Here is a 27,756-nt window from a genome sequence, read left to right as displayed (position 1 = left end):
TTTTGTCATCCTCACAGTGGAAAAGTTTTCCTTCATGTTCACATGGAACCTCCTATGCTCCAGCTTGTACCCACTGCCTCTTGTCCTATCACTGGACATCACAGAGTCTGGCTCCATCCTCCTGACACTTGCCCTTCACACCTTTGTATTTATAACATGTAATTTCTCAGCTTCTATATTGGGAGGGCAAATAAATAGAGCTAAACAAGTGTATACATGTCATTAAAAAACAAAACATGTTGATACAGCAGCCACTAACAGTATTCAGGACTGGTGACCAGCAATCAAAGGTCAAACCATAAGAAGGTGTGATACTGACTGGAAAGGTTAAGACACTTCCTGGACAGGGACAGGAGGTTGTTTTTGATGCAAGGTCTGGGTCAGCAGGAATGACTAAGGACCAGGAATAGAAGGCAAGGGTTGTCCTGTGTGGCAGGAAAAGGGAATAGTGAAGTATCTGTGTCAAAATGACACAAAACTTTCACAGACATTGACCTGGGTATATCTAATACAGATCCAGGTATATTTGTTTTCTTCACATGATGAATTTGTGAGCAACATAATGCTGACAATGAAGCATTAGAGACCAAATCATAAGAACTCATCAAATGCTACCACCCCAGAGTAAAGCTGAACTCTTCTTTACCTAGGGCTTTGCAGCTACGCTTGTCAGGCCGCAGCTCATAGCCCTGCTCACACCAGCACTGGAAGCCTCCTTCACTGTTAGTACAGCCTTGGCTGCAGTAACCTTCCTCAGCACATTCGTTCACATCTGCATGTCACAAAGGGAGAAAATTACTGTTAGACAGATCATCAACAAGCCAGGCAACCTCACTTGCTCTGATTTGCACCCTATCATAGCCACTAACTCGAAGCACATCAAGCAGCAGGGAGTAGGCTATTGCTCAAAAAACCCACCTTGGCATGATCGCCCATCTTCCAGGAGCCTGTAACCTGTGTGGCAGGTGCACTGCACCATCCCTCGTACCATCTGGCACTTCTGAGCACAGCCACCATTGTTGACATTGCAGTTCTCCTCCCCTGTTCGTGGACCTGCAAAAGGAGCACGTGAAGATAACTGAGCTGAAACCACTAGGCAGCTGTTTGTGTCCTCAGCTGCTCAGCAAGAGGGGGAGGATACAGGCTGTGCTGGAAGCTGCCCCTTTGCAGTCAGAACTCTCCCCTCCAAAGGCAGAAGGAAGCTCAAGATAATATGCTTTTAGGATTCACTATCTCTGCAGACAAACTTTGCTACATGAGATGATCATCTTCCCACCATTACTCGTATGCAGTACGTAACTGGCAAAAATCATCAAGGCATTTTCCCTGGGTCTTCAGATCTCAGTATCACAGCCCAGCCTTCTTTCTCACATATACCCTTCAACAGCACATTACACACTACAGTGCCTCCATTTATGTTTACAACTGAACTCAGAGGTCTTACGGCAGTTTTGATGTGGCCCCTCATCACTGCCATCTCCACAATCGTTTGCTCCATTGCACAGCTTCCTCTGGCCAATACAACGTCCATTCCCACACAGGAACTGGTCTGGAGCACACTGAGGGGTCCCTGCAATAAAGGGAGGGGAAAGTAAAGCACACTACAGCTTAGTGATGAAACAACAGTCATGGTGAAGGACACAGAGCATTTTCTAAGACTTGCTCCAAAATTTACATGAGCACAAATCCATGGCTTCCTCTTTCCTCAAATTCACATCATCTTGCACTCCCTTTCTGCTCTACAGATCTTTATGCTGACTTGGAGAGCTGCAAGCTCTCCTCCAGACTGAGTTCAATGTTGCTTTATTAGGACCTTCAGCTATTTAGTTTCTCTCAGAATGACTGGAAGGTCCTGTCATCCTTTGGTTCCGGATTCCACAACCCTGCTCAGCATGTGCCAGAGAGGAGTCAGTTCCTCACTTGAATCATCTGATATGTCACCCCAGCGTGGCTACAGATCTCAAACCTGCAAAGCAATGCGCATCTTGTCTAGCCCTAACTGCACTGTGACAGACTTGGAATGAGATTTTACATGAGTCCTTGAAATCTGAGCTCAGGCAAGAGGATTTCACACATGAGCTACACACTTCAACTTCTGCTGTTGGCAGGGAGACTCTACAGAATTCCTGTAAGTAAAGTAATACTGTTTATAGGGACTTTGCCAATCTGATCCTCTTCAGCACTGCCCCGTTGCCTCTTATTTTTTGTACCTCTTAAAGCTGACTTGGTCAGTGCTTTCCAAATCATCAACCTCTGATAATCCTAGGAAGACAACAGGACAATACACCTATTGGCAAAGGAACAATTAGATTGGCAGGCTGCCTGAAAGCAACATGGAGAAGAGCAGTTGTAAGACTACAGCACATACAAATAAGAACTAACAGACACTCCAGCTGGGAACACAAAACCAACGTGCAGATTCACTTCTCAGAGCACAGGAATGTTTTATATGGATGATTCTGAAACTCAGACTGCATTTGTCATGTTGAACGTAAAAACCTTTACATCAGCTGATCTCCTAGTATTTTAGGAATCTTCTCTCCACTGCCAATACAAATGTAATTCTATTCCAAATGCAAGAGCTGACATAAGATTTTAACTCTTGCCACAGATGTGCAGCACACCATTCTACTCAGAGGGGCAGGCACATATTCTGTTTAGAAGCCCTCTGTTAATTTCTATCTGCAATCACCAGGTCACTAGACCTAACGCAGAACTGCACAACTAACTTTACAGTAACATTACTTGAATTCAACCATCTTGGCTTTGGTTTGGGGTGGAGAGGCTGAATTTCAGTGGCTCTAGAAGTTTGATAAGGCTTCTGCATGGCAACTGGTCTTTCAATACCTCTACATACCTTTGTTACCAGGATGAGGAAAGAGAGTTACCAGCTTGTCTTTAAGTACAATTGCATTTTCCAGGACCGCTGCTATCTCCTGCACACTGGTGCTCATGATAGCTGACCAGTTTATAGCAGCTACGGTCAAATAGCCACGAAGTGTGCCTCTCCAGGGCCTCTGAGCTAAGCTGTCCATGTAGAACGCCCACTCTTCTCTCCTCAACAGGCTCCAAAAAGGGTTACAGTTTCACAAGTTCTTTTTGTCACTCAAACTCACAGTTTAAAATACACTGATTCAGAAGGGTCAATACACACAGCTATGCTCCATGTACTGAAATGAATTCCTGAACTTAAGGAAAAGAGAAGACTCTTGACATTCCTTTAATCCCACCATAAAACTAGGGTCTGTTGAAAACACTCCTCCATAACCATTGTTACATAAAAAAATGGCTATATGCAATATAATTACTAGAAAGAGACTCCTGAGCAAGTATCTAAGGAGGAAGCTGGCATCCTCAACCTCCAAAAGACTTCATTCTCTACTTCCACTAAATACCCTGTTGGATTCCACTGCCTGTTAGAATTGCTTTGCAATTCTATAAGGCACCATGAAAGCTATGCAGGACTATCTGGGAATAATCTATTCGACACAGATAGCACACCATGTTTCCAAGTCTGAACAGAGCTGTCTCAAGAGCTCTGTGGTAACTGATTGTGTAGGGACAGGATGGGAAGATACAGGAGTATCTGTTATCGGACCAGAAAGCTCCATTGCTTAAAGTGCAAAGACCTGCACCTGTCCGCATGCGTGTAAGAAGTCCTTTGGATCCCACTCTGACAAGGACAGAAACTCTAGGCTGAAATCAATGGAGCAATCCAACAGAGACTTCACTACCTGTTACCTCCAGGGTGGAAACATTAGTTACAAGCAGCAAGGCTGCAGGACAAACCTGTGTTCTCGCAGTTCTCCTCATCACTGTTGTCAGAGCAGTCATCCTCCCCATCACAGCGCCAGGACAGACGCACACAGCGCCCTGATTTACAGCGGAACTGGTCAGCTGTGCACATAGATGTAGCTGAGTGACAAAAAAAGAACATTAAGTAAGCAAGAAGGATGAGGGAAAAAACATAAAAATTCAAAAGTTAACAGTCCCAAACACTGTTTTGCATCCTCAGAAACTGAATGCATTAGTTCCCGTCACTCACTGCAGTTCCTCTCATCTGACTGGTCATCACAGTCGAAGTCTCCATCACACCTCCAGCCAGCATTAATGCACAAGCCACTGTTACACATGAACTCTCCAGAGCGACAAGGCTGGTGAGATGCTGCAGACAAAGTGAAAACACATGAAGAGCCAACTCAGGACACAGACCATTGTTACATCCCCAAAGCCTGGTACTGCTTTTACTGTGCCACCACTGTGGACCTTGGTCTTGAATGGACTCCTCCTGGAAACTGCTTAAATTTCTCTATACAGATGTGTGCTGACTACACAGTTCCCATCACCATTTTCACTTTCACAATTTAAAAACAAAAATTAAATAATAAAAGAGCCAGTTTACATGTAAATAATTACAGCCTACACTGCAAATTCTCTCCAGCCAATGCAAAATCCATTTAGGTTTGGAATTCAGATGCTTAGTACAGTATACAAGAAAAGGCTAGGAGACTTGGGGCAGTTTAGCCTGGAGAAGAGAAGACTGAGAAGAGATCTGATCAGTGTTTACAAATATTTCAAGGGTGGGTATTCTGCCTCAGCATGAGGAGAGATTTCTTTCCTGTGAAGGAGAAGGACCACTGGAGGCTGCAGTGTCCTTCTCTGGAGTCTTTTGAGACCCATCTGGATGCCTTCCTCTGTGACCTGCTTTGGCAGAGTGGTTGGACTTGATCTCCAGAGGTCATTTCCAACCCCTGCCGTTCTGTGATATCAACCTGCACTAACTTACAGCAGTCAGATTCATCAGACCAGTCTCCACAGTCATCATCACCATCACAGTGGTAGATGTCCAAGATGCAGCGTCCATATGCACACTGGAACTCCTCCAAGCTGCAAGTGGCAGCTGGAACATCCGATGCTAAAAGGAAATCAAAAGGGAAAATGCCTCAGGTGACAGCACACAATCCAGTTCAGATGCAACCATCTCAGTCTGTTAACAAGCTAGCAAGTATTCAGTGGAAAGGTGTTGGGAGATTACAAGCTATTGCTGCATTATCTCTCTGTGACTTGCATTTCTAGGAGGAATTTGAACATAGGAGCAGGTTAAGCCTATGTATAAAGACACCTGTGCAGACTATCACAGAATCACAGGATGTCAGGGGCTGGAAGGAACCCAAAGACATCATTGAGTCCAACTCCCCTGCCAGAGCAGGACCATACAATCTATCTCAGGTCACAGAGGAATGCATCCAGATGGGCCTTGAAAGTCTCCAGAGAAGGAGACTCCACAGCCTCTCTGAGGCGCCCGTTCCACTGCTCTGTGACTCCTACAGCAAAGAAGGGTGAGAAGGAACCCTCCTGTGATGCAGTTTACATCCATTGCTCCTTGTACTATCACAGGGAGCAAGTGAGAAGAGCCTGTCCTCCTGCTCCTGACACCTAGCCCTCAGGTATTTATAGACATTTATTAAATCCCCTCTATTGGCTAAAAATAAAAAGAAGTCTGCATAGGATATTAGTCTATAAACATTAACTTTTCAAGACACATTAAGGTCTAGAGAAAGAAACAGCTATGAAGGATAAAGGGTTGACAGGAAAGTAATGAAAGGGATCTATGAGTGTCACCATCCATCACAAGGCATATCAGAATGCAAGGTTAAAGTACATAAAGATGCCTTCCACATTTTTACAAAGATAAGCACTTGAAGATCAAAGGAAACAAGCATCAAGATGCCCAGGTCTGCACCTGACTTTTGAGGATTTTCCACCCTCACTTTTCTCTCAAGCTATTGCCAAAAAAAACCCTGCCTTATCAGTAAGGACCACTGCCAGGCAGATGACCCTGGGCAAAGCCCAACAATTTTGGAGGCAAGGATTTGTCCACTGTTCTCTGTTCAACAGTTCACTATGAGGGAAGAGGGGAAAAATATTTTGAGTCCTACTCAACAGAATCTGACCTCTTCTGTTACTGTGTAGAGCATGAACAGCATGTGTTATGCATACGAGTCTCACAGCTGAGTAGCTCTAAAAATAAATCCACTAAACAAAAGGGACAGGAAAGACTGACAGTCTGGAAAGTGAACTACGCCTGCTTCTCCAACCTGAAGCAGCGTGCAGAGGCTGCAAGACTGCTTTTGTTCATTGAATATCCAGTGGCTGGATGCTAAAAAGTGAGTTAACATACACCTCACCAAAAGAGCCTGAAAGAAGTGTTTGGCCCTCCTTCAGCTGAAAATGGGAATTCTCATGTAGTGTGGTTCAATTACATACACTCATAAGAGAAACACACACAAACATACCCAAAAATCCCACAAAAAGAACAGTGTGGTCCCACTTCGTCCTAGATAAATGACAAGCAGGACTGAGATAAGGAAAAGATGACAAACACGAGGACAATAAGAGAATGGTAGGTAGCCAAAGTAAGCTTCTAAGTGAGTTACTTAAAATGCCTTATGGACCAACTGCCTGTCAGGACTGGAGAAGCACTGCAGCTCAGAGAAGCAAGGGCATCAGCTCTGGGTGCCCTTCCACTCAGAACAGGCAAGGCTGAAATATTGCCCATCCTTCCAGGTCTGCAGGGAAGTGCCAAGCAAGGCAGTGAGAAAGGGAGAGAGGGAAAGGAGGAGGAGAGGCTGGCTTCCTCTTAAGAGACCTTTCCTAGCTTAGAAATGTTTGCAGCTTCTGGCTCACTGCCAACTCTCATTATCTGGAGAGATAAAAGACCATTCCCCCATGCATCTACTCCCCCTACCCTTCAAGAGCTGGCAGCCCTGATCCCCCTCCCAGAGCCTTTTGAAGTTTCCTGCTATCTAGAACAAATTCTGCAAAACGCCTTTGAGAGCAGTGTGGGGGAAGGGACAGCTGCAACTTCCACAGACACAAGAGGGAGGATGTGGGGGCTAGTACTCCTGCCCCATTTACTACAAGGCTGAGAAGGTGGAGGAGAAAACAACTGTTATGGGCTCTCATGCCCTCACTTCACCCATCAGTCACTTTTTGAACAATGTTGTGCACAAAGCATCCAAGTGAAGAGGGGCTGGGCAGGCAGGCAGCCCATGCCAGCTGGAGATGTGCAGTCCCTGAGGAGGCTGTAACTGGTCAGAGCTCTCTGAAATTTCACACAGAAATCAGATGATAGGAAAAAGAAGGTAATAGCCTTCTCCCCTTCCTCCTTGCCCTGCAAATCCTACAGTTTTAAAGAGAGCTGTATTCAGTAAAACGTAAGCCTCCCGCTCTGGTTCAAGGTCACAAAGCCATGGAAAGGAGATGAGAAGCAGCTGGGCACAGAGGGTGTCCGTGAGGTAACACAGGATATACTACTATTGCCTTCTGCCCTCTTGGGCAGGCAGCAGAAGCCAGCATGGCTGCCAGTACAGGCAGGACTAACTTGTGTTTGATCACTACTGCAGAAAATATGCCAAACTCCAAGACAGAAGCAGGGCCAAAGGGCTATGTCCTGTGATTACAAAGCAAGGAGAGAACTTACGGCAATTTTCTTCATCAGAGCCATCCTTGCAGTCTGTGTCACCATCACAGAACCAGTGCTCAGCTATGCAGCTACCATCACTACAACGAAACTCCTTCTCTGAGCACTTCCTCATATCTGCAGAGACAGCAACACAAAGCAAATCTTGGCTTTCCTCAGGGTACCCAGGAAACAACCTCAGCATGCTCCTGAAGCTCAGAGGGCACCCACAAATGACTGCTCATGGCATCTTACACACCCAGTGTCATGCAACTCCTGAGCAAGCTCATCACTGTTCAGTTGAATGATATAAGTGTGCTGAACTCAAAAGGAGTCCAAGGGACCTCACAATGGCAAGTTAAGGAACAACGAGACTCTGGTAATTTTTGCCTGGCAGGTAAACCACACAGCCTGAAATCCCAATCAGCCAACCCTGGGAACAGAAGCCCAGTCCAGACAAGCCAGCTGTGTGTCCTTGCCCTGCCGAGAGGATCCTATAATCACACAGGCTGCAGTGTGTGCAGGCTGGCAGTGCCACATTACTTACCACACTGCTCATCACTGTTGTCACCACAGTCATTGTCACCATCACAGTGCCACAGGCTTCGGATACAGTATCCATTCTGACATGAGAACTCATCTTCCTCACACTCCCGTGGAGCTGCAAGGACACAACAGAAGTAAGGTGAAGGCAAGGCAAGAAGATTTGCCTTGCAAAACACCACATACAGACATGTTACAAGCTGAGTAACTTTGTCCTCCAACGACACCACGACATTATGGAGCTGATTTCCCTTCCCCTATAAACACCAGGAATACTACTGTAAGATTTCTTGAGTGTTCTCTTCCACTTCATCCACAAGTCAATAGCAGATCAGTCTCTAAAGCTTCATAATGTGAGTTGGAGGAAGTACCTGTAACAGAGAGATGGAGCCAGCCAGCCTGTGCTGGTAATTCTAGCAAGGCCTCAAGCCAGGCTCAAGAGGTCTCTGCACAGGAAAAAAGGTAGTGCAGGTCTCTTTTTAAAGGAATTACTAGATCCTATCATTATCTAAAAAAATAATAGCTCCACCTTCTTTTCACAATGCCAAAGCCATCTTCAAAGGAAAGGAAACGTTCATTGAAAAGGGAAAGAGAAAATTTAAACTTCATCTTCTGAAGTGCTATTTGCAGCCTCATTCCACCCTCTTTGCCAGTTTTCTAAGGAAGCCTGTCTGCAGACCACTGAGGAAAGGAAAGGTACTGCAACATTCACACCCGAGGACCTCAATCCAACAGAAACCATTCTATGGTTACATGTTAGTCTGAACAGTCCCCTGAGAATGTCTTATTCACAGAACCTTGCCTTCTTCCTTTCACTACTCTCCAAATATTTTGATCATGCCCTTCTCCCCTGTTGTCTCAGACATGAAGGCATTTCAACTTTTTCTGTAGAACAGAAGATCAAACAGACCAGGACCTATCTATCTATCTTTTTTTTCCACAAAAATCTCTGAATAGACTGGAAAACTGATTCTAGTTTTGTGACTCAAAGCATCACACAGGATGTGAAACCACTGAATCTTGTCCTTTGCCCAAAAAGGAAGGCAAAGATCAGGAGGATACTGATCAAACAGTGAATATTAATTTCTGTGCTCAGATGTGGCATAGAATACTCTACAGCCAAGAGATTTATTTGTGCACTTCTTGAGATGTGGCTCCTCCATCACAGCACCTCCAGAACACCACAGACACAACTTCTTTAGAATTCAAGGTGTGTAGACTAGTGTTATTAAGCAACTGCAACCATCTCATCCAGACAGCAAAACAGATCTGCTCCTAGCTGTAGACTGACATCAGCCCTAGCAACCACTGCAGTTTCAAAGAAGGCTCTCTGAGATGTGCCACCACATACAGACCTGACAATTTGTTGTGGAGAAAGAAACTTGTATCTCTGAGCACCTTTTGCTAATGGAAGCCAACAATTAACTCTTGTCCTCAACACAAATGGGAAAGGAAGGGGCCAAACTCCAAAGACTGAAGCAAAATTCCCTCCCATGTGTAGAAACACAAGCTCGTAGCTAGCAGCCAGCCACGGCAGCTCCTTGGAAGATGGTGCCTCACACGGCTGCAGACAGCTTCCAGGGCAACCTGTCTCCTTGTAGGCAGCATCCCTACAGAACATTCCTCTCCTCAGGGAACTTTAATCGGAGGGAGAAGATGCTGGGGACAGCCCAGCCCAGCAGAAAAGTCAGACAGTGGAACCTGAGGCCACAGGAAGTCAGCCAGACAGGCAGTTCAGTAGGATTTGGCAAAGGTTAGGTGTTTCCACGAACAGGGCAGGACAAGAAGTGCTCGGCTCAGGGAAGTGCTTCATGGGATGTTAACTAGCAAGGCTTCAGGGCATAAACGGTTCTCCATCTGGATGAAGCAGCATCCCCTCCCCCAGGACACACAACTGAACAGCAAGCCAGGTGCCAGGATGGCAGGGCTTACAGACATCAGGTACACACCTCTGTCAGAGGCAGGATACAGCTTATTAGGAGCCAAGGGTCTGATTCAGTGGATAAATTCTTACATTCCCATAATAAAACTGGTCAACTTCCTCCAGTTATGGCAGGCAGCCACTGCACCTACCCACCCTCCACCCTTAAAGGGGTGACTTACGGCAGTCCTGTTCGTCAGAATCATCCTCACAGTCGTTGTCTCCATCGCAGACCCATGACCGGCGAATACACTTCCCATTGTCACAGTGGAAGTCCAAAGGGGAGCAAGTGGGCAGCACTGCAACAGCAAAGAAACACCTTGAAAGCAAAATGCCTTCCCTCCTAAACAAAGAGTGCTACACCTCTTACAAACAAAAGACATAAAATTTCAAGTCCTGAAGAGCTGTTTCTCAGATGGACACCAGGGTAGATCTGTGGCTTGACAGTCTCTCTTTTCCCCGGAGGAGCACTGAGCTTCCCACAACACAGCACCCACCACAACTCCCCCACCCACCGAGTTCCATTTTTCTCTCTTTCACCCCTGAGCCTACCTAACTGCACACGCTTTTTAAAAAGCAAAACTGCATCATCAAGGAACAATGAGCACAAGCTAGAACACAAGAGGTTCTACTTTAACATGAGGAGACACTTTTTTTATGGTGAGGGTATCACAGTATCACAGTATCACAGTATCACCAAGGTTGGAAGAGACCTCACAGATCATCAAGTCCAACCCTTTACCACAGTGCCCAAGGCTAGACCATGGGTGACAGAGCACAGAGCACAGGCTGCTCAGTGAGGCTGCGGAGTCTCCTTCCCTGCAAAGTTTCAAAACCCACCTGGATGTGCTCCTGTGTGGCGTGCCCTAGGTTATCCTGCTTTGACAGGGGGGGTTGGATTTGATCTCTGCAAGTCCCTTCCAACCCCTGTGATTCCCTGCAAGCTTCCCACTGCAGTCCACCCTAGTTTTATTACATAGCAAGTACTTTAGAGTGAGAACTATTAGAAGCAAAGTTTTTGAGAACAAGATTTTGCAACATACGTGCAAGTGTGGCAGGGAGGGTGTGGAGGTGTGCATGTTCAGAACAGGGTCAGCATTTTTGGCTAACAAAACTGCAAGGAGAAGCTTAGAGGAAACCACTGCTGGGGATAATTTGATGTATCTCAGACATGGGCAACAGGTTCCAAAACTTGCTAGTTTTCAGAAGGGACAGAGGAAGGGGAGAAGACATGAGATGAGGCTTGCCTACACAGGAGTCTGCTGGCAATGGAGTGGAACCAAAATCCACAGTGTTTGAAGAGGCCTGGAGCTACAAAGCTGGAATTCAAGGGGGAGCATCAGCCGTATCCTTTCCCCAAAGATGAGAGGAACACTCAACCCCAGGAGGTTCATGCTTTTAAGTGCTGCCAGCTGTGGTATGGAAGGGGCTGCACAAGACTGTGACAGGTGGGTTCTCCAAAGAACAATATTCAGTCAGCAATGCAAAGGGGCAACGGCTGGGGAGGTTAGTGTCTGAAACCCTTTCATCCCAGCCCAGCTTGCCGACAGCACTGCCCGTCTGTCACCAGGCAGGCCAGCCCTCTTCTGCTATGCTGCTACTTCTTCCCCTGCCAACACTATCCTGGAGGTGGAAGTGTGAGAGGAGGGAGGCAGGCATAAGGATAAGGTGAAGACAGCAGCTACACACACTGGGAGGAGAATTTAATATAGAGAACAAACAGTCACGTTTGCAGCTTCCTGTGCCCTCCATTTCCCCTTGGCCCAGCACTGCTGCCAATGCCCTGTGAAAGCAGTGCAGATCGCATGATACAGGATCATGCACTGCTCTCTACTACAGGCCCTCTAACATTTCTCATCATGGGTCTGTCCTAAAAGCCTCCTACCCTAACACCACACTAATTCAAATTTGCTCTACCATCTCTTTTCCTAACTGCAAATTCTGATCATCTTCTCGGGCTGTTTCTACAGGCTGCAGTATGATAGACATAGGAATGTCTGCATCTGAGAGGACATCACTGCAGACATCACTGCTCTCCATGATGAATCCTGCACTAGGTGACCAACTACAGAATGTGACACTGGCCCCTGAGAAAAGGTCCAAAAAGCTTGCAAACAGGAAGTTTCACATCAACACGAGGAAAAACCTCTTTCCTGTGAGGGTGACAGAGCACTGGAACAGGCTGCCCAGAGAGACTGGAAAGGAGACTTTCAAGACCCACCTGGACACCTTTCTTTGTCAGCAGGGCTGGACTTGATGATCTCCGGAGGTCCCTTCCAACCCCTACCATTCTGTGATTCTTCCCATCATGTCCAAGATGCCCCATGCAGACACAGATCCAGGTCAAGTCCAGCCACTTTTAGGCCCCAGAGAGGCAAGCATACAAACCTGTGGAACAGGTTTGACAGCGCTCCAGTCTGCCAATGGCTGATCCATTTCCTTACACTGCATTTTTTTCTGAGCATCCCTGTTCTACTACATTGAAACAGAGAGGGAGCTTCCCCTTCTTCCCCTAGGGCAGGCAGGAAGGGAAAACACTTCCCAAACACTGCCTCCAAACAAAACCAAGAGAGATTTTCTGATTCAGAGGACCAGTCTCAAAGAACAGTCCTCTCTCCCCAGGCACACTTCAATACACTGCACACTGAGCAAACCTCCTCTGGCCTCAGCTGCAGTTTCAGGACTAAGACCATCCCCCCAGCACATGCTTTTCTGCCTGCTCTCCCAGTCCCAGCGTGACTAATCACCAAAGGACTGCACAGGAGCCACCTGGAAGGGCATTTGCATACTGACTCTCCAGGGGAGAATTCTTCAGGCTCCCAGAGGGTTAGGCCATTAGCGCTGGTTCAGAGCCGACACCATTATCCCGCTGAACCGCTGCGTCCCTTCAGGAGGTCACAACACAAAATGCAATTCCCCCCGTACCGGGAGCACTTCAGCCAATTTCATACTCCCCCTAAATATAAAAAATTGAGCTTCAAGCACTGGGGAGGGGGAGCAGGGGGAAAAGGGTGAAACGCAAAGGAGGATTTAATTCCCACCCCAGCAGACAGCAAGCGTGTGCCAGCCCAGACAGCACCACCGAGGGAGAGAAATCCACTTCTACAGGAGTTCACCTTTAAAGGAGGAAGGAAAAAACCAAATCCAGTTAAGACAAAAAACCCACTAATGAACGAAGGGTGATGTCTCATAGAGCCAATGGGATCCGGGCAGGGATCATAAACTTGTAAACTGACCCTAACAAGGGTCAGAAACACAGGCTTCACAAGGAAACGCAAGATAGCCCAGGAGTAGTTTTCACACGGGGCAGTCTCTTACTCTCTCTCTAACCTCCCCTTACCAGCTTTGACCTCTCAATCCACAAACTCTTCTCCTCATTCAAAAGCAAACTGCCTGTACAGAAACATTCTTGTGTTTCCTTCTATTCTTTTCTGAAGACATCAGACTTCAGTTCCACTGTGCAGCTCTCTGCTCTAGGGTAATTACCCAGCTCTTTTGTTGGTCATTAATTACTTCATATTTTGATGACTTCTATTCCTATGGAATTAAAGTTGAAAGCTCACCACTAGCTCAGAGTTAATGTTTAGTGCTGCTGTAAATATATCCAAAGTGTTTGGACAACTGAAGTTCAGAGGAAATTCAAAAGTTAAGAAGTTACACTTAGGACATTCAAACAACCTCGACTATATTTTGTTCTGACATCATGGAGCAGCTACACAAGTTAACTGTATTGCTTTAGCTCCTATAATTCATTTTAAGCGTCACACTTTCATGGTCAGCAGAAGAGTACATGGCAGTAGGAATTCCTTTCACTGCTAGAGATGAAGTAAGACCTCTCTGAACAGGAAGACTAGAAATGGAACCCCCATAATCTCTTCCCAGCTTGATACTGATGCTTGTACGACCACGGGACAGTTCTCTCCCTTCAGCCCCACCTGCCCAACCTGTAAAGTGAAAGGTATTTATTACTTCTTAAGAAAGCTGCAAGTCCTGCATAGGCACTGCTTCCCCCGATGAAGAAAGCTCTCACAGATCACACTACCATGCTTCCATCACTGCTTGTAGCAGGATTAGGTAATGCAACAGCAAACACAGTTAAGCCTCATCCTCCTTTCCCTGCTCAGTTCTAGCTTGATCACTCCACATCTGTGCAAAGAAACACTATTTCCCTAAAAGAGATGGGCAAAGCTAGTCCTAGGATGCAGCTGAAGACAGACAAGTGTCCAGACAGACAAGGACTAATCCATCCCTCCAGAGCAGACAGACAGGATGGGGAACGAGCCCAAAGAAGGGGAGCTGACGGGAAGAGCTGGGCTGGGTAGCAAGAGCCCAAAAAAGCACATCTGCCAACTGACAGTGAGCAACACAAAAAGGCCTTTGAACTTCCAACCACTTCCCTGAGCTCATCCCTCTGCATGGTCACACTGGACATCATCCAAGGTTTCAGCAAAGCTAGGTCTATCATAAGCCTGCTATTCCTCCCCCTCTCCCAACTCCTATTACACAGGGCGCTCTTTTATGGCAGAGCAGAAGGGGAAGGGGGAGGGCAGGGGGAAAAGGGAAGTTTATAAGGTGAAACGTAGATTGAATCACGTTCCACTGTCCTTTGAACATTTTATCCCTGGTGCCTGTGCTGAGCAGGTTGCTTTGTGCCCAAAGACAGTGAGCCAGTGGTGTTCAGAGCCTGGAAAGCAGCAATTTGAAATACTTAAACTCTTGTTCATGTGAAGAATGAGAAGGTAACTTAAAAAAAGTCATACCACTTACATTAGAGACAACTGCAGCCTGACACCCAGCTGTGACCACACTGATGCATGTGCCTGAGCACACTAACAGAAATTTGTTTGATGAGATCTGTAGCACAGTGGGCAGTAAGTCCAGAAACATTAGTCCAGTCTCAGGAAGAAATAGGAGACACTGTGTTTTACTAACTACATTTTGGAAAACCTAGTTCAAGAACAACACACACTGTTTCTAAGCACACAGCTGAACTGTATTTAAAGATGTTGCTGGTCTAGAGGGAAAAAAAAAAAAAAAGGGAAATAAATGTAAAGGGTATTGGCACCCAATCTTTCACAGCCCTTTGATCACAAGCGCTCTGCCTGAGGGGGCACTGCATTAATTTTGATGCCTTTTAAAGGAAACACACCTCCTCCAAGCCCAATAAAACAAACTATGCTTGCAGATATGGAACTGATGTCTTTTCAAAAACTTGTGAACTCACGTTAAGCATTCCTAATTAGTAAAACTTGACGTTTAGAAGTGAAAGTTGACCTGAGCTCTTGCATCTGACCTCAAGACTAGTGACTAAATGAAAGGCAGGGGGAAGATTCTTTTAAAGTTTCCATTAAATTTAGCAAAAGATCTGTGAGATTGTTATCTTTATATCACCTCACAAAATTTTGTCATGGAACTGATAAGCAAGGCTACAAAAAAGAGACCTTCTCCGAGGCTTCAGAATGAGTTGGAGTTCCATAGGAACTGTCCTAATTTCCCAAGGAGATGGGAACAGAGTGCTTTCAGTAAGCTTTAAGATAATAGGAGTAAATCTTCTTCAGCCTCTTTAAATGAAAAAGTATTGTACAACAATGCCAGGAATTAAGCAAGCCCCAAGGAGCTACACACAAGCAGATTAGGTGTGATACAGATCTAAAATTCAGTGTAAGAAGGCTCTACTAGGGGATATAAGGCAATATCTTAGGAGAAACAGAACTATTTATCAATTCTCAGGCCAAGTTTACTCAGTTGTCCTTTCACCCTTGCCATAGGATGTAAGATTCATTCACACCACACTGGACTTCAAAGCACATGCAGGAGGGCAGAATGAAAACCATTCCTCTGCTTGCATGCGGCTTTCGTTAAGGACAATCCAAAGTAGTCTCTGTTAGCACAAGGCAGGAAGGCAGCTGAGCTACTCTGTGCATGTGCAGCAAGGGCTTCCAAGCCAGATACTGTCAGCAAGCCAGAGAGCCGACTCGAAAGAAAGCCTATGAAGCTGGCATGACAGCTGGGAGGTCACTTATTACTATTATTACTACAGCAGCCTGTCTTGCAAACATGATCCAGAGCAGGAAGTAAACACGTCACAGAATAATTGGCTGCCATCACAGCAGGGCAAGAAAAGCAGTTCCTGTCACAGCCAGGTAAGTAGAAGCAGGGCTCTCCCAAAAATAATGAAAAAACACCTATAAGAACCAGACGTTCTGAGGACATCAATACAAGTGGAAAATGTCTGTGGGGTACGGAAAGGGTAACAGCTGAAAAAAATACTTTGTGCAACTAACCCCCAAAGGTGGGACTTTTTATTGGTAGTTTGTAACAGAACATTAAAAACAAAGAAATACAAACAAACAGAAAAACACAATCACACCACATTTTAGGAACCTGCATAGCTGCAAATCCTCTCATTCACTACCAAGCATCTTACTTTTATTTTTAAACACAGTGCATTTCAAGCTATCTCTCATTCTTTAAATGAAGAGACAGATGACCTGCTTAAGGCTAGAAATTCTCATTAATGTAGAATTTAGTAAACTACCAAAGCATATATAGACACAGACACTGAATCTTAACTTGATAAAGTAATTTTCTCCTCTCCCCTCACTCCATTGTTTCTCTCTCTTGCTTTATTAGGAGTCTAGCAGTCCAATGTCTTCCCACTCTCCTGTCCACTTCCCAAGGATATAGACAGAACTCTCTCAGGAACTCTTTCTTGTCATAGTACTGTCTTACAGTATACATATGAGCTGATACCCTGAAGGAAAAAGTAGGCCTTAAAACAAATATGGTTCCAGCTTTCTTTCTTGATAAAGTCAGGACATCCACAGAAAGAAAACAAAATCCTGTGACTCTGTAAAACTAGCTTGCAGCAGATCAGTGGAAATGTGTTTCCTTGCAATCACTTCTGCTCACTTTTACGATCAGAAACATCTACCTAATATTATAATTTTTATCTTTAAAACTTAAGAGCTGTACCTCCAGAAATTGCTGAAAAGCAATCTCAACAGCTTTAACATCTCAGAGAAGTCAGCATAAGTTACACAGCCTTAGGTTTGTGAGTCAGAACAAACCACGGAGCTTACTTCAGCATTAAGACTAGCCCCATGGTTTTTGAGGAATCTCACATGGGTTTTTTAACAAGGTCTTTAATATATGTGAGGCTTAGAGGATGACTTCATAAGGACAACTCAAATCTACAGCTCAGTATTTGTATTACAATTAAATTCACCAACTTGGGAGTTGGTATTAGTCAGTAAATGCAAAACACATTGAAGTTCAAAACAGAGATGTCCAAAATTTCACTCCAACCAGAACACTGTAGGCATGTCATAGACAAATGGCCAAGGAAGTCAGGAAAATCTGAACTGACCTTTCTTGTGCACCACATGCAAGCATCAGTGCTGATGTGTAAGAAGCTTAAACTGATTTAAAACTGGAGTTGCTGTTTCAAGGGGCTCATATCCCATCCCACCCCTTCTCTTGCACTCCTACTGCCTTCTTTATGCTTGGCACAGACAGCAAATAGATCAAATGGAAAACTGACCCTACACCTTCACAGGGGTCATGTATGTCAAGCAGAAGAAAGGGGTTTATCAATCTGCCCTAGCGAGGAGTTTCAGTATCATAATAACTAAGCAAGACAGGAAGCAGCACTGACAACTACCATGAACCTACAGTGTAGCACCAATCTAGTTCTTACAAGCTAACAGCTACCATGTACCTGAACTCATAAGGAGCAGGATTCAGCAGGCTCAACAGAGTCAGTGTTTGTAGGGCCTCTGCACTGCAACTCTGCATGTGTGTGCTGAAGCCATCCACTTAACTTTTCTATAGAAGAGTCCTTAGCCCTACTGCTTAACTTCTACTTTCGCTTTCTTCTCTCCACTATATTGCTTTCAGGGTACTTCTGTCTGTCAGCTAAATAAGTGGCCCTCTTTGTATTTATTCTACTACAGTATAAGTTATATTCTAGCCCTTCCCCTTGAGTCACTTTTCTGCTGTGTGTAAAGGCAGCTCTGTATCTTCCCTCCCATCTACTGTCCTCTGTAAATGCTAGCTTACCTCTCTCCCTAAGTTGCAGAAACCTACAGAACAAGTTGTGGTGTGAACAAGATGCTTAAACATTCCCACCTTAGACATGCTGTTTTCCTACAAATCTCCTTTGGCTTCAGTCTTATTCCTCCCTTTGCCTTGTAAGAAACTGTAAATTAAAGGTGGCAGAAGTCAAACTCAGTTCCTATGCTGTCTGCCTCACCTGGCTATCCACCTTTACTTAAGTTCCCAACCTTCAGTGCCCAAGAGTATCAGCAGATTGATCATAGTTCTCTCATACTCCCTAACTTGAGCAGCTTCTGTTCAAATGTGTAAGAGACAGATTTCCTTAATCTATTAATAACACAGCTTTACTGTGTAAGTCCAAAAGGTTCCTTTCGTCCAGGCCACAGCACGAAACGTGATGCAAGAGCAGATGCCATAAGAAGAGACACAGCATGCAAGTAAATCTTCTCTCAGAAGACAAAATCTGCCTCTATTTTTCATACAAAGAAGTCCTGAACAAGTGGTGGCATTTTCACCTTTATCTGTGGATGTTACATCCACAAATTTGTCAGACTACTTTCTGAGAGTATTTGAAATTTCAGAATTTATGTTTTGTCTCAGCCCTACCACACCTGCTTAGCTTAAAAATCTTTGGTGAGGGACTTTGTTGAAGTACAAAGCAGACCTTATCAGCAAGTATCTCTTTTCCAAATTGTTTTGAGTCCTTCACAGCATTCCAGTGTATTTGTGAAATATGACTTTCCCTTATGAACACTACCATACATCACCAGCTCCCCCACAAAAAACAACTGACAAACAAGAAACACCAAAACACCACACCAAAAAACCCTTCCCCTCAAAAAAAACCCCCACACACACACACCCTCTCTCTCCCAACAAATAATACATAAAATTCTTTTGCGCTCAGTAAGAAGCCAGCAAATAGCGGGTTTGGTACTGGTTATGCCTTACCTCCCCAAGTCCCCTATTGGTTTTTCAGCCTTCTACAGCTGAGCACAACCTCCTCTCTCCTGCTCTTTTGAAATTTTAATATTATTTTTCAGTTCCCAGATCCTCCTCTCCTCTTTCTTGTGCAAAGCAAGTTCTTAAATTTGCACTTCACTGGATGTAAACATGTAGGCGTTGAGTTCTCAGTTAAGGTCACTTCCTTGCCCAAAAACTCTTTCAGTAATCATCTTTACACCAATTTGATCACATCAGTTTGCAGGTAACCTGTTTCTCAAAACCACATTTTTCATCCACGGTCTTTTATTTTGCTCACTACTTCCAAAATTATAAGAAACAGGAAGTGAGAAGGAAACAAATTTTCATGAAGCTAGGTTGAGATCTCACACTCTCAAGGAGAAAGGGATTCTCCAAAATGGTATTTCAAAGATAAGGAAAGCTCCTTTCCTTAACAGCTGTCAAAAGCAGAAACCAGGGAATGCTACAGAAATTTTCAACAGAGGAAGATGAATTCCTCAATCATGTTAATTTACAGGAGTCTTAAATCTTCAGCTCTGAGGAAAGTGGAGTAAGGAGTTCCATGCAATTTTGACTTTTTTTCCACCCTTTGATTCTACTAGGGGCAGTGGAATCCAAAACAACAGGTAAAGAGGTCATCTCTATTCACCTGGATCATGATAAACTCACTTCTTAACAGTTCTCACTTAGATGAGCTCAGCTACACAGATGCTGACACTATGCAGATAGACAGTAGCTTTCAGCAGATCCCAAGACCAATGAATGTTGATTATAGTGCTTACCTTTCCTTTGCTTCACAAGACAGCCAGGACAGAAGCTAGAATGTTACTTAAGAGAGCAGACACTCTCAATATCCTTTATTCACACTGCTTATTTATTTTCCATTAATATTTCTACCAAAACCACGTAACTTAGTTCACAAGTAGCATTTACTGCAAAAGTATGAGGAAAAAAAACTATTTGTCTCTGTCCCTCCTCTCCTTCCAAAACATTCTTGTCCAACAGCCATCTAAAACCAGCCGCAGAAGGCAGAGTTAGGCTTTCACTCTGCTTTATGTGAATGAACATTGGCTTTGTTAGACTTCAAGTACTGAAGTCAGTCAAAATCACGTTATCTACAGCCCAAGAAGTCCAGGCACACAATAAATCCAGTAAAAACAGAGAAGCACCTACAGATAAGAAGTTAGGACATTCAACTTGCAGAAGCACAAGAAGTTAAGACATTCCATTTTCACAAACACAAGTCAAGAATGAGATTCTTACTGCAGCCATCTTCATCGCTGTGGTCCCCACAGTCATTGTCTCCATCACACTGCCATTGAGCAGGGATGCAGGTGCATTCACCAAAAGCACTGACAGCACATGTGAAATGATTACGTCCACAGGAGCATTCACTGCTACTTGTAACACCTGTAAAGGAACAAAGAGGGGAAAAGAATTCTTTCAAGAGATCCATTTATTTCAGGGTAAAAGCATTAAATACAAAGTGACATGACAAATTTTCTCCATGTCCATACTGTATGTATGAACACATTCTATTGCAAAGAAAAACAGTAACAGCAGCTCACGCTGCTGAAGCGGGAGATCGAGGACTGTGCAGTCTCCTAAAATTAGGCTGTTTGAAAGCAAAGAGCAACACGTCAAGAGGAGACTCAAGAATCAGATGGCAAACAACACAACCAGCAATAGAACAAGGGGACACAGTCTCAAGTTGTGCCGGGGGATGTATAGGCTGGTTGTTAGGAGGAAGTTCTTCACAGAGAGTGATTTGCATTGGAATGGGCTGCCCAGGGAGGTGGTGGAGTCTCCGTCCCTGAAGGTGCTCAGGAAAAGATTGGATGAGGCACTTGGTGCCATGGTCTAGTTTACTGGATAGGGCTGGGGGATAGGTTGGACTGGATGATCTTGGAGGTCTCTTCCAACCTGGTTGATTCTATGATTCTATCAGTCCAAATCAGAATAAAGGAATCAGGAATCCCAGCTACCAGAATACCCTTTTTGTTTTAAAAACTCAGTCTCCAACAGCACAGTGTTGTCATTGCTCCTCGTAGTTGTGACATCACAGCACAAGGGACAGCAAAGTCTTCAGAGAGTCTTCTGGAGTTGTCTCTAGACTCTAAGCTTTCTAGAAGCAAACCTTTCATACATCACTGCTTTAGACATTTCAGTATGCAGTAAGAGGAAAAAAAAGAGCAAATAAGAAAGGATGTTGGGATGTTGTTTATCTGTAGAGATTAAACTGTGACATTTCCCTGTGCGTAACTGACATTTATAAACATCAAGAGAAAGGGATTTTTAGCTACACAAACTGACCACGAGAGAACGCAGTCCAAATGTCAATATAGAATAGAGTCATAACAGTTTTTCCCAGCCTTAAAATTAGTCTAAAGAGCTCCCAACCCTTTTCTCTCCTCCCCCTGCTACAGAGCAATACTCTGTACAACTCTGGACTCTCACCCCTGTGCAAACACAAACATTTATGGTATTATCCACAGTCTCTTAATAAATCTCTGCCTTAAGAGCGAACAGACTACAGCCCACCTCTTGCAAAGGAAAAGGTCATGCCTGAACTTCTGTCTGACATTATCTAGACAATCTATATAATCAATATCACTGTTAAACAAGTGATTATTCTATCAACCAACTACCCCCTCAGGCTAGTCTGTGACTGGATTCTTTCTGCATAGTTCCTTCTTTCTGCAAAGCAAACCAGCCTAAAGTTCTCAGACTAAACAACAGATCATAAAGACGTACAGAGAGATTTCTGCCCCAAGTGGTAGTTATAGACTGAACTTTCGGTGGAGTTTTTCATCTCATTTGTTACACCTAGTGTATTTGTGATGAACTGTGAGCTGCAGCAACCTAAGAGTCATCATTTCCTTATTTTCCATTTGTGATGGTTTGGGGGTTACCCCGCCCCTCCCACACTTTGTATTTGCCCCAGCTAACTCAGACGGACCCTGGGAATATAGATGAAGCAATTTATTTACAGCTAGCAGAATTTACAAGCAGATATTTACAATATATACAGTTATATACAGAAATATACAAAGGATAAACGATATGAAAGCACAACTCCCCTCCCAGAAACCTGAGTCCCCAGGAGGGGCTCTCAAACCACCCCAACACCTCCCCCCGGCCCTCTCAACCTTACCCCAGTTCTCAGGAAGAAAAGAGGTGCAGCCAAGAGGTTAGGGAGCAAGGTTAGTAGGAGCAGGGTTAATGAGATGTGACCAGGTCTAAGGCAAAAGCAAGAGAGAGAAACAAAAATGGAGAAAAAGTCTTTCTTCTTCCCAAAGTTCTCAGCGTGACTGTGAGAGAAGTAGACACAATTGTTTTTCATTTCACTGCCTGTTATCTAGTTCTTCTACCAAAACATTCCAGCTTGCTTCAAACTAGCACACCATTCTAACTGAGAAAAGCAGTGTCTGAAAAATTCTATGTCACTATTCTATAACTCTCTCATGTTAAGCTAAGATTAAGGTTTAGATGGGTTCCTTGAGGAACCATTCCATGTTAAATTTGTTTTGCAACAGAACTGGGTGAAGGGGTTTCTGTCAGCCTCTGCTGCCTGCTCTTCACTGCTACACTGTAGGTTGCAAGGCCTTGCTACAAACTGTTTTCCAAGCGTATCTACAAGCTTCTGAATTTGGCCAGCCAAATTGGTTGTGGGATTTCCTTTCACTGTTGTAACAACTTTCATTTTTTCAACCACCTCAGCTAAAAGTTATCTTTAAAAGGTTTAGTGGAACACACCTCAAGGTATTGGTCCATATGCTAAAGGAGATGATATCTCATGTAAGAAGGGATAAAGGAAGAACATCAAAGGAATAAGGACAGAAAGAAGGAAAGGCAAATGAAAGAGGGCAGATTGGTCAGATTCTCAAAGGACTTACAAGGTATAGCCAGGCAAAGGCTGACTTAAAACAACTGCAAGTGGATGATGTAGAATCAAAGGCAAAATAAGCAGCACAGATATCCCTAAGGCAAAGCAATACATCATCTATGCAACACATCTGACTACTAGAAATAAACACAAGGAAATTTAGAGGAACCACAAGCTTCTCCTCCACAGAAAGAATCAAACGGGTTTTTTCAAACTGGTAGCACAGCCAGTTCAGGATGAAACACCTTCTGCTGTTGCCTACTACTATGTAAAAAGGCAGAACAAGATGCATATTGTATCTAAATCACCTTTTTAAAAGCAAATTTTCTACCATTACCCTCAACAGTATTCCAAAGTATTTATCTCAGGCACTCCAATACTTGGACACTGATCATTATCCCCATTACTCCAAAAAAAACCCAAAACCAACAAAAATGAAAGTAGTAGTTATTGGCTCTATCTTGCTCCAGCTCCACTATGTCTTTGAGTGGCTTCACCAACAGCAAAGGGCCAAACATTAAGGCAACCAATTCTTAAATGAAGGCAATAATTTATTTCTGGGTACACAATGAGAGAGTTGGAGGAAAAAAGTAATCATGAGTTCTTTCAGCTCCTGAAGAGCAGCATGGAAGCACAGCTCTGCAACAGCAGAGAATGAATTAGTGCAGCTGTCTCTATCTGAAAACTGCAATTTAACTTGCTGTATTGTCACACACAAGGTTATCTTCAAAAGTTGCTACTAATACTGAGTTACAATAAAGATACACACACATACACATGTATTAAATCTCTTCTTCCCGTCTCAATAAAGTTGCTGTATCAATCATCTCCAGTTTATGTTTTAACCATGCTACAGAAACCGTTGGAAGCTGAAGGACACATTATGACCCAGATATCAACACACCCTCCTATGCATTAGTTGTAGTACTATTATGCAAGCATACTTTGCTTAACTAGTCCAAAGTGCAACCTTTGTGAACCTAATGCTTTATGATTTGTGACCTTTAAGGGTAACTTTCTAGTCACTGTAACGATGCATTTTATAAACCATGGCTTAGCCTAGTTTTTACACTTGGACAAGTAAAGCACACGGTTCAGAGAGCACACTAATTCCAACCTATAAACAGTATCAGAACCACCAATCCTGGATGATTAGTCTTTATCCAGTAAAAAGAACATGTTGAATGACACCTTGGACCCCCTGTAGACAGCAGGGATTTTCTCAATTATTTCTATGTGGGTAGGATTTCATCCTTGCTGTTCCACAATCATTTCTTGGTGCTCAGAGCTCCAGTGACATTACCCTGTAACAGTATCTGTAGCAGTCCATGACCAGGAAGGATAAAGATGAAAAGCATATTTTCTCCAACTCCCTCAAAGAGAAGCTGAAGTAATACATTTGGTGCAAGAAGCCTCAACTGAAGACTTATTCTTTAACGTCAAGCTCTCATTAAACACAAGGAACATGAGACAGAAGACTAACCAAGCATGCACATAAACCTCCAGTGTCACGTTTCAATCCCAGAAACAGGAGAGAAGGGAGCACTTGCTGTTCAGGCAACTGGACCAGCAATCAAAGCAGACCTATCTACTTACAATACGCACATTCTTCTGGAGCAGGAACAATGAGGGGTGCCTCTGGGCTTAGCCATGACAAACATTTTTCCTAAAACTTCTCATCCCATGGCAGGCCTGGACAATTCACCAACTTTCTATATTCAAAAGTAATTTCACTTACGCAGGAAGCAAAATCTTGGCACATTTTAACAGTGCAAGATATATATATAAAACAATACCCAAAAGCACAACCGAAGCACTGCCAGGTGCTGAGCTGACATGTCCCTACTCTCCTAAGCTCTCTTGATACCTCATGCAACCACTATACAGGTTTCCTTGTCTTTCACTTACCCATGAGTACAAGCAAACAAAAAAACATCTTCACTGTCTGTAGTCTGGTTTCCTCTAGGCACTATATCAGCAGGATCCAGTAACCAAACAGTTTTCATAGCAAAGTGTTATACAAAGAGCCTTCAGATTTTAAAAACAGGAAGTCAGTCTACACACAGGCCTCATACTTAACATCTGCCATCACCTTAATTTTAGCATGCTATGCCCAGTTTCTTCTGATTCTTTCCAAATACCCTTCTCATCTTCAGGTTAAATGTGTACTGAGCAAGGGTGGGGGTTTTCTCCCCCCCAGCTCTCACCCTTGAAGAGACAGGATGTTATGTCTAAAGCTGGCAAACCACTCATATAATTTCTGGCTGAAAAGCAAATGTCAATAACCATCCTGTTATTTCTGCACTTAAACAGCATTTTGTTGCTCTGGTTGTTGTTTTTCCTCCTTGCCCCCATCCCCAACAACACTTCATTATGCCCAAAGATATAGAACATAACACACAAAGCTTCACTTTGCTGAGGAGGTCACTAGGAACCCTCAGAGCTATTACATAACAGCTCTGTAAGTGCTACAGATTCACAGAAACACTGATGATACAAAGGAAAATTAAGTGGACAGAATAATTACCAAACTCATCTCTGTAGCCTTCGTTTTGTTAGGGAGAGCAGATTTCTAGGAGAGACTGAAAAGACTGTTTCTTTCAGGTCCTGATGGTATGCTTTTTTCCAAAAAGAGAGATGTTAATGATGTTTTCAGTAAGAATAAGGACAGGTGGCAGCTCTTACCACTATTTTGATGCAGTTCAACTTTCTACAGGCTATTGCTTCAACGTGGAATCATTTACCAGCCCGGTTTGAAAAGGACCTTGAAAGATCACCTGGTCCAACCTTTTGTGGAGAACAGGAGCCTAGATGAGATTATCTAGCACCCTGCCCAGTTGCATCTTGAAAACCTCTAGTGACAGGCACTCTACCCTGTTCCCGGGGAGGTGTTTCAGTGACTCTTCTTAGTGTGGGAAAAAAAAAAAAAAGTCTTATGTTAAAATGAACATGTGTCTGCTCTTCAGTGCTCACCAGCTCTGTCAAGCTCTGGCAGCATTCTAGCAACAGCAGGATTTTCTCACAGTCCCATAATATGAATGCAATTTCCTCAAATGGATGTTGACCAAGACTACTGCATGAACAACTGCTAAAGATACTGGGATCAATGGTCAGCACCACGGTGCCTTTCCACATTTTCTTTCTTTCCTTAATGCAAGGAGGAACTTCTTTACTGTAAGGGTCACAGAGCACTGGAACAGGCTCCCCAGAGAGGCTGTGGAGTCTCCTTCTCTGGAGACTTTCAAGGCCCGTCTGGATGCATTCTTCTGTGACCTGAGCTAGATTGTATGGTCCTGCTCTGGCAGGGGGGTTGGACTTGATGATCTCTTTGGGTCTCTTCCAACCCCTGACAACCTGTGATCCCACAATTCTGCATGTACCTGTAAGACAGGAGTAGCACAGATAACCATCACTACCTATCCATTTAGTTTTTCTATACTGCAAGGAAAATAGCACCAACAGGTTTAAAAACCCCAAGACTATGAGAACATTTGGCATCATTTAGCTGCAAACTAAATGCAGCTCAGAAACCTCTGAAAGAATAATCACTCCATTGGTTAAGGACTAACACATGGATCTGGGTTCCTTTCCCTCCATGGACAGGCACCTAACTCTGCATCTCATGGCTTACATAAGATCTTCAATGCAATGTGGAGATTCTTCTTCAATCTCACAGACAATGAAAAAGATGATAGTACCAGCTTTTGTAACTTTAATCCTACCACACAAAAATCCCTGGCAGAGGACAGAAGGTAGAAGTGGATGTTGAAGAGGTGTGAAAATACAGTCCAAATATTTGACAGTTACAGTAACAAAGATGAAAAATTCCAGGACTGTCTGGAAGAGCTGAAATATAAATAATGGAATTAAAATGTGACAAAAGAAGTCCTAATAGTGAAAGGCATAAGGCTGTGGGTTTTTTCCCCCAGGGAAAGTGTAGAAGAGTATCCCCAGAAACATTCTTTAATACATTTGCACCACGGATCTGAATGTTTTTCCCTGGCTTCAACAGATGCACTTTATTTCTTATTTCTGTATTTTAAGAACCCACAAACATTTGACTGTTTATTCAGGGTTAAAATTAGTGAATTCTGTGGCACAGCCTTTAATAGCCTCTTGAACATCTTGCGCAGCTGCTTTTAAAAGGTTTATGTCAGATATCATTTTTCTCTCCTTCTCCACTTCCAGGCCAGGTTCACTTTTGCAATCCCATCACATACACACCTTGATGAGGGCAGACCTTGGATGTTTCACATGACCTTGAACATAATTCAGTTAATAATTTTTTTCTTCTTCATCCAGCACTTCCCTGATTGTTTCTATTGCAAAACAGTTCAGCTTTCTTTGCTTGCCTATCTTGAGGGAAAATGGAAATTCTGGATTCCTCTCTCTTACCCAAATATCAGTTTCCACTGAAGGAAAGTACAGTTAATCCAGCTTTAGAAGAGGGATTTGCTGACCATTGTTTAAGCCCAGAGCTCTGCTGGCAGACACAGCAAAGGCAACATTACAGCACAACAGTCTGATGTCAGAAAGGGCACCAAGCACTGATAAAAATCAACCGAGCTTTCTCTCTATTTTTTTTTGTTTGCTCGTTGGGGTTTCTTTTACTCCCATTATGGAAGCATTTGAAACAGTTCTGAAATGCTTCAATTTTATTTAAGGAAGAATATGATAGTGGTAAAGCAATAAATAAATACCAAACTAATCCACATCAACCAGAGAAGCACGGTTGAAGATGCTGGAGTACTCAGTTACCACAAAGCTGCAACAATCTCCAAGTCCTAGGGAGAGGCCTACTACCAAGCACAACTACTCTCAGTTCTCATATTAAACTGCACAACTACACAGACTATACCTGGAAAATGCTATGCTTCAAGGGAGCACAAAATAATTGAGAAGCTTAAGGAAGAGAAAGTCCAC

The 27,756-nt window shown here is 43.8% G+C and overlaps 1 protein-coding gene across 2 annotated transcripts in view; it reads right to left on the bottom strand.

Annotated features, from left to right (window-relative positions):
• Positions 1-27,756, bottom strand: part of LRP4 (LDL receptor related protein 4) — an 85,921-nt gene that overhangs the window by 23,009 nt on the left and 35,156 nt on the right. For both annotated transcript variants that reach the window (XM_064145134.1, XM_064145142.1), the window contains exons 2-11: positions 20,211-20,357; positions 10,109-10,225; positions 8,010-8,123; positions 7,484-7,600; positions 4,787-4,915; positions 4,046-4,165; positions 3,790-3,915; positions 1,445-1,570; positions 919-1,053; positions 647-772 (exon numbers count right to left, since the gene is read on the bottom strand). In XM_064145134.1, coding sequence (XP_064001204.1) covers positions 647-772; positions 919-1,053; positions 1,445-1,570; positions 3,790-3,915; positions 4,046-4,165; positions 4,787-4,915; positions 7,484-7,600; positions 8,010-8,123; positions 10,109-10,225; positions 20,211-20,357 — 1,257 coding nt within the window. The remainder of the gene's footprint in view (positions 1-646; positions 773-918; positions 1,054-1,444; positions 1,571-3,789; positions 3,916-4,045; positions 4,166-4,786; positions 4,916-7,483; positions 7,601-8,009; positions 8,124-10,108; positions 10,226-20,210; positions 20,358-27,756) is intronic.

The sequence above is a fragment of the Pogoniulus pusillus genome, chromosome 1, assembly GCF_015220805.1.
Source record: "Pogoniulus pusillus isolate bPogPus1 chromosome 1, bPogPus1.pri, whole genome shotgun sequence".
In the NCBI taxonomy this organism is placed as follows: Eukaryota; Metazoa; Chordata; class Aves; order Piciformes; family Lybiidae; genus Pogoniulus; species Pogoniulus pusillus.
The sequence above is the reverse complement of the archived record's forward strand: the minus strand, read 5'-3'. Positions and strand labels throughout refer to the sequence as shown.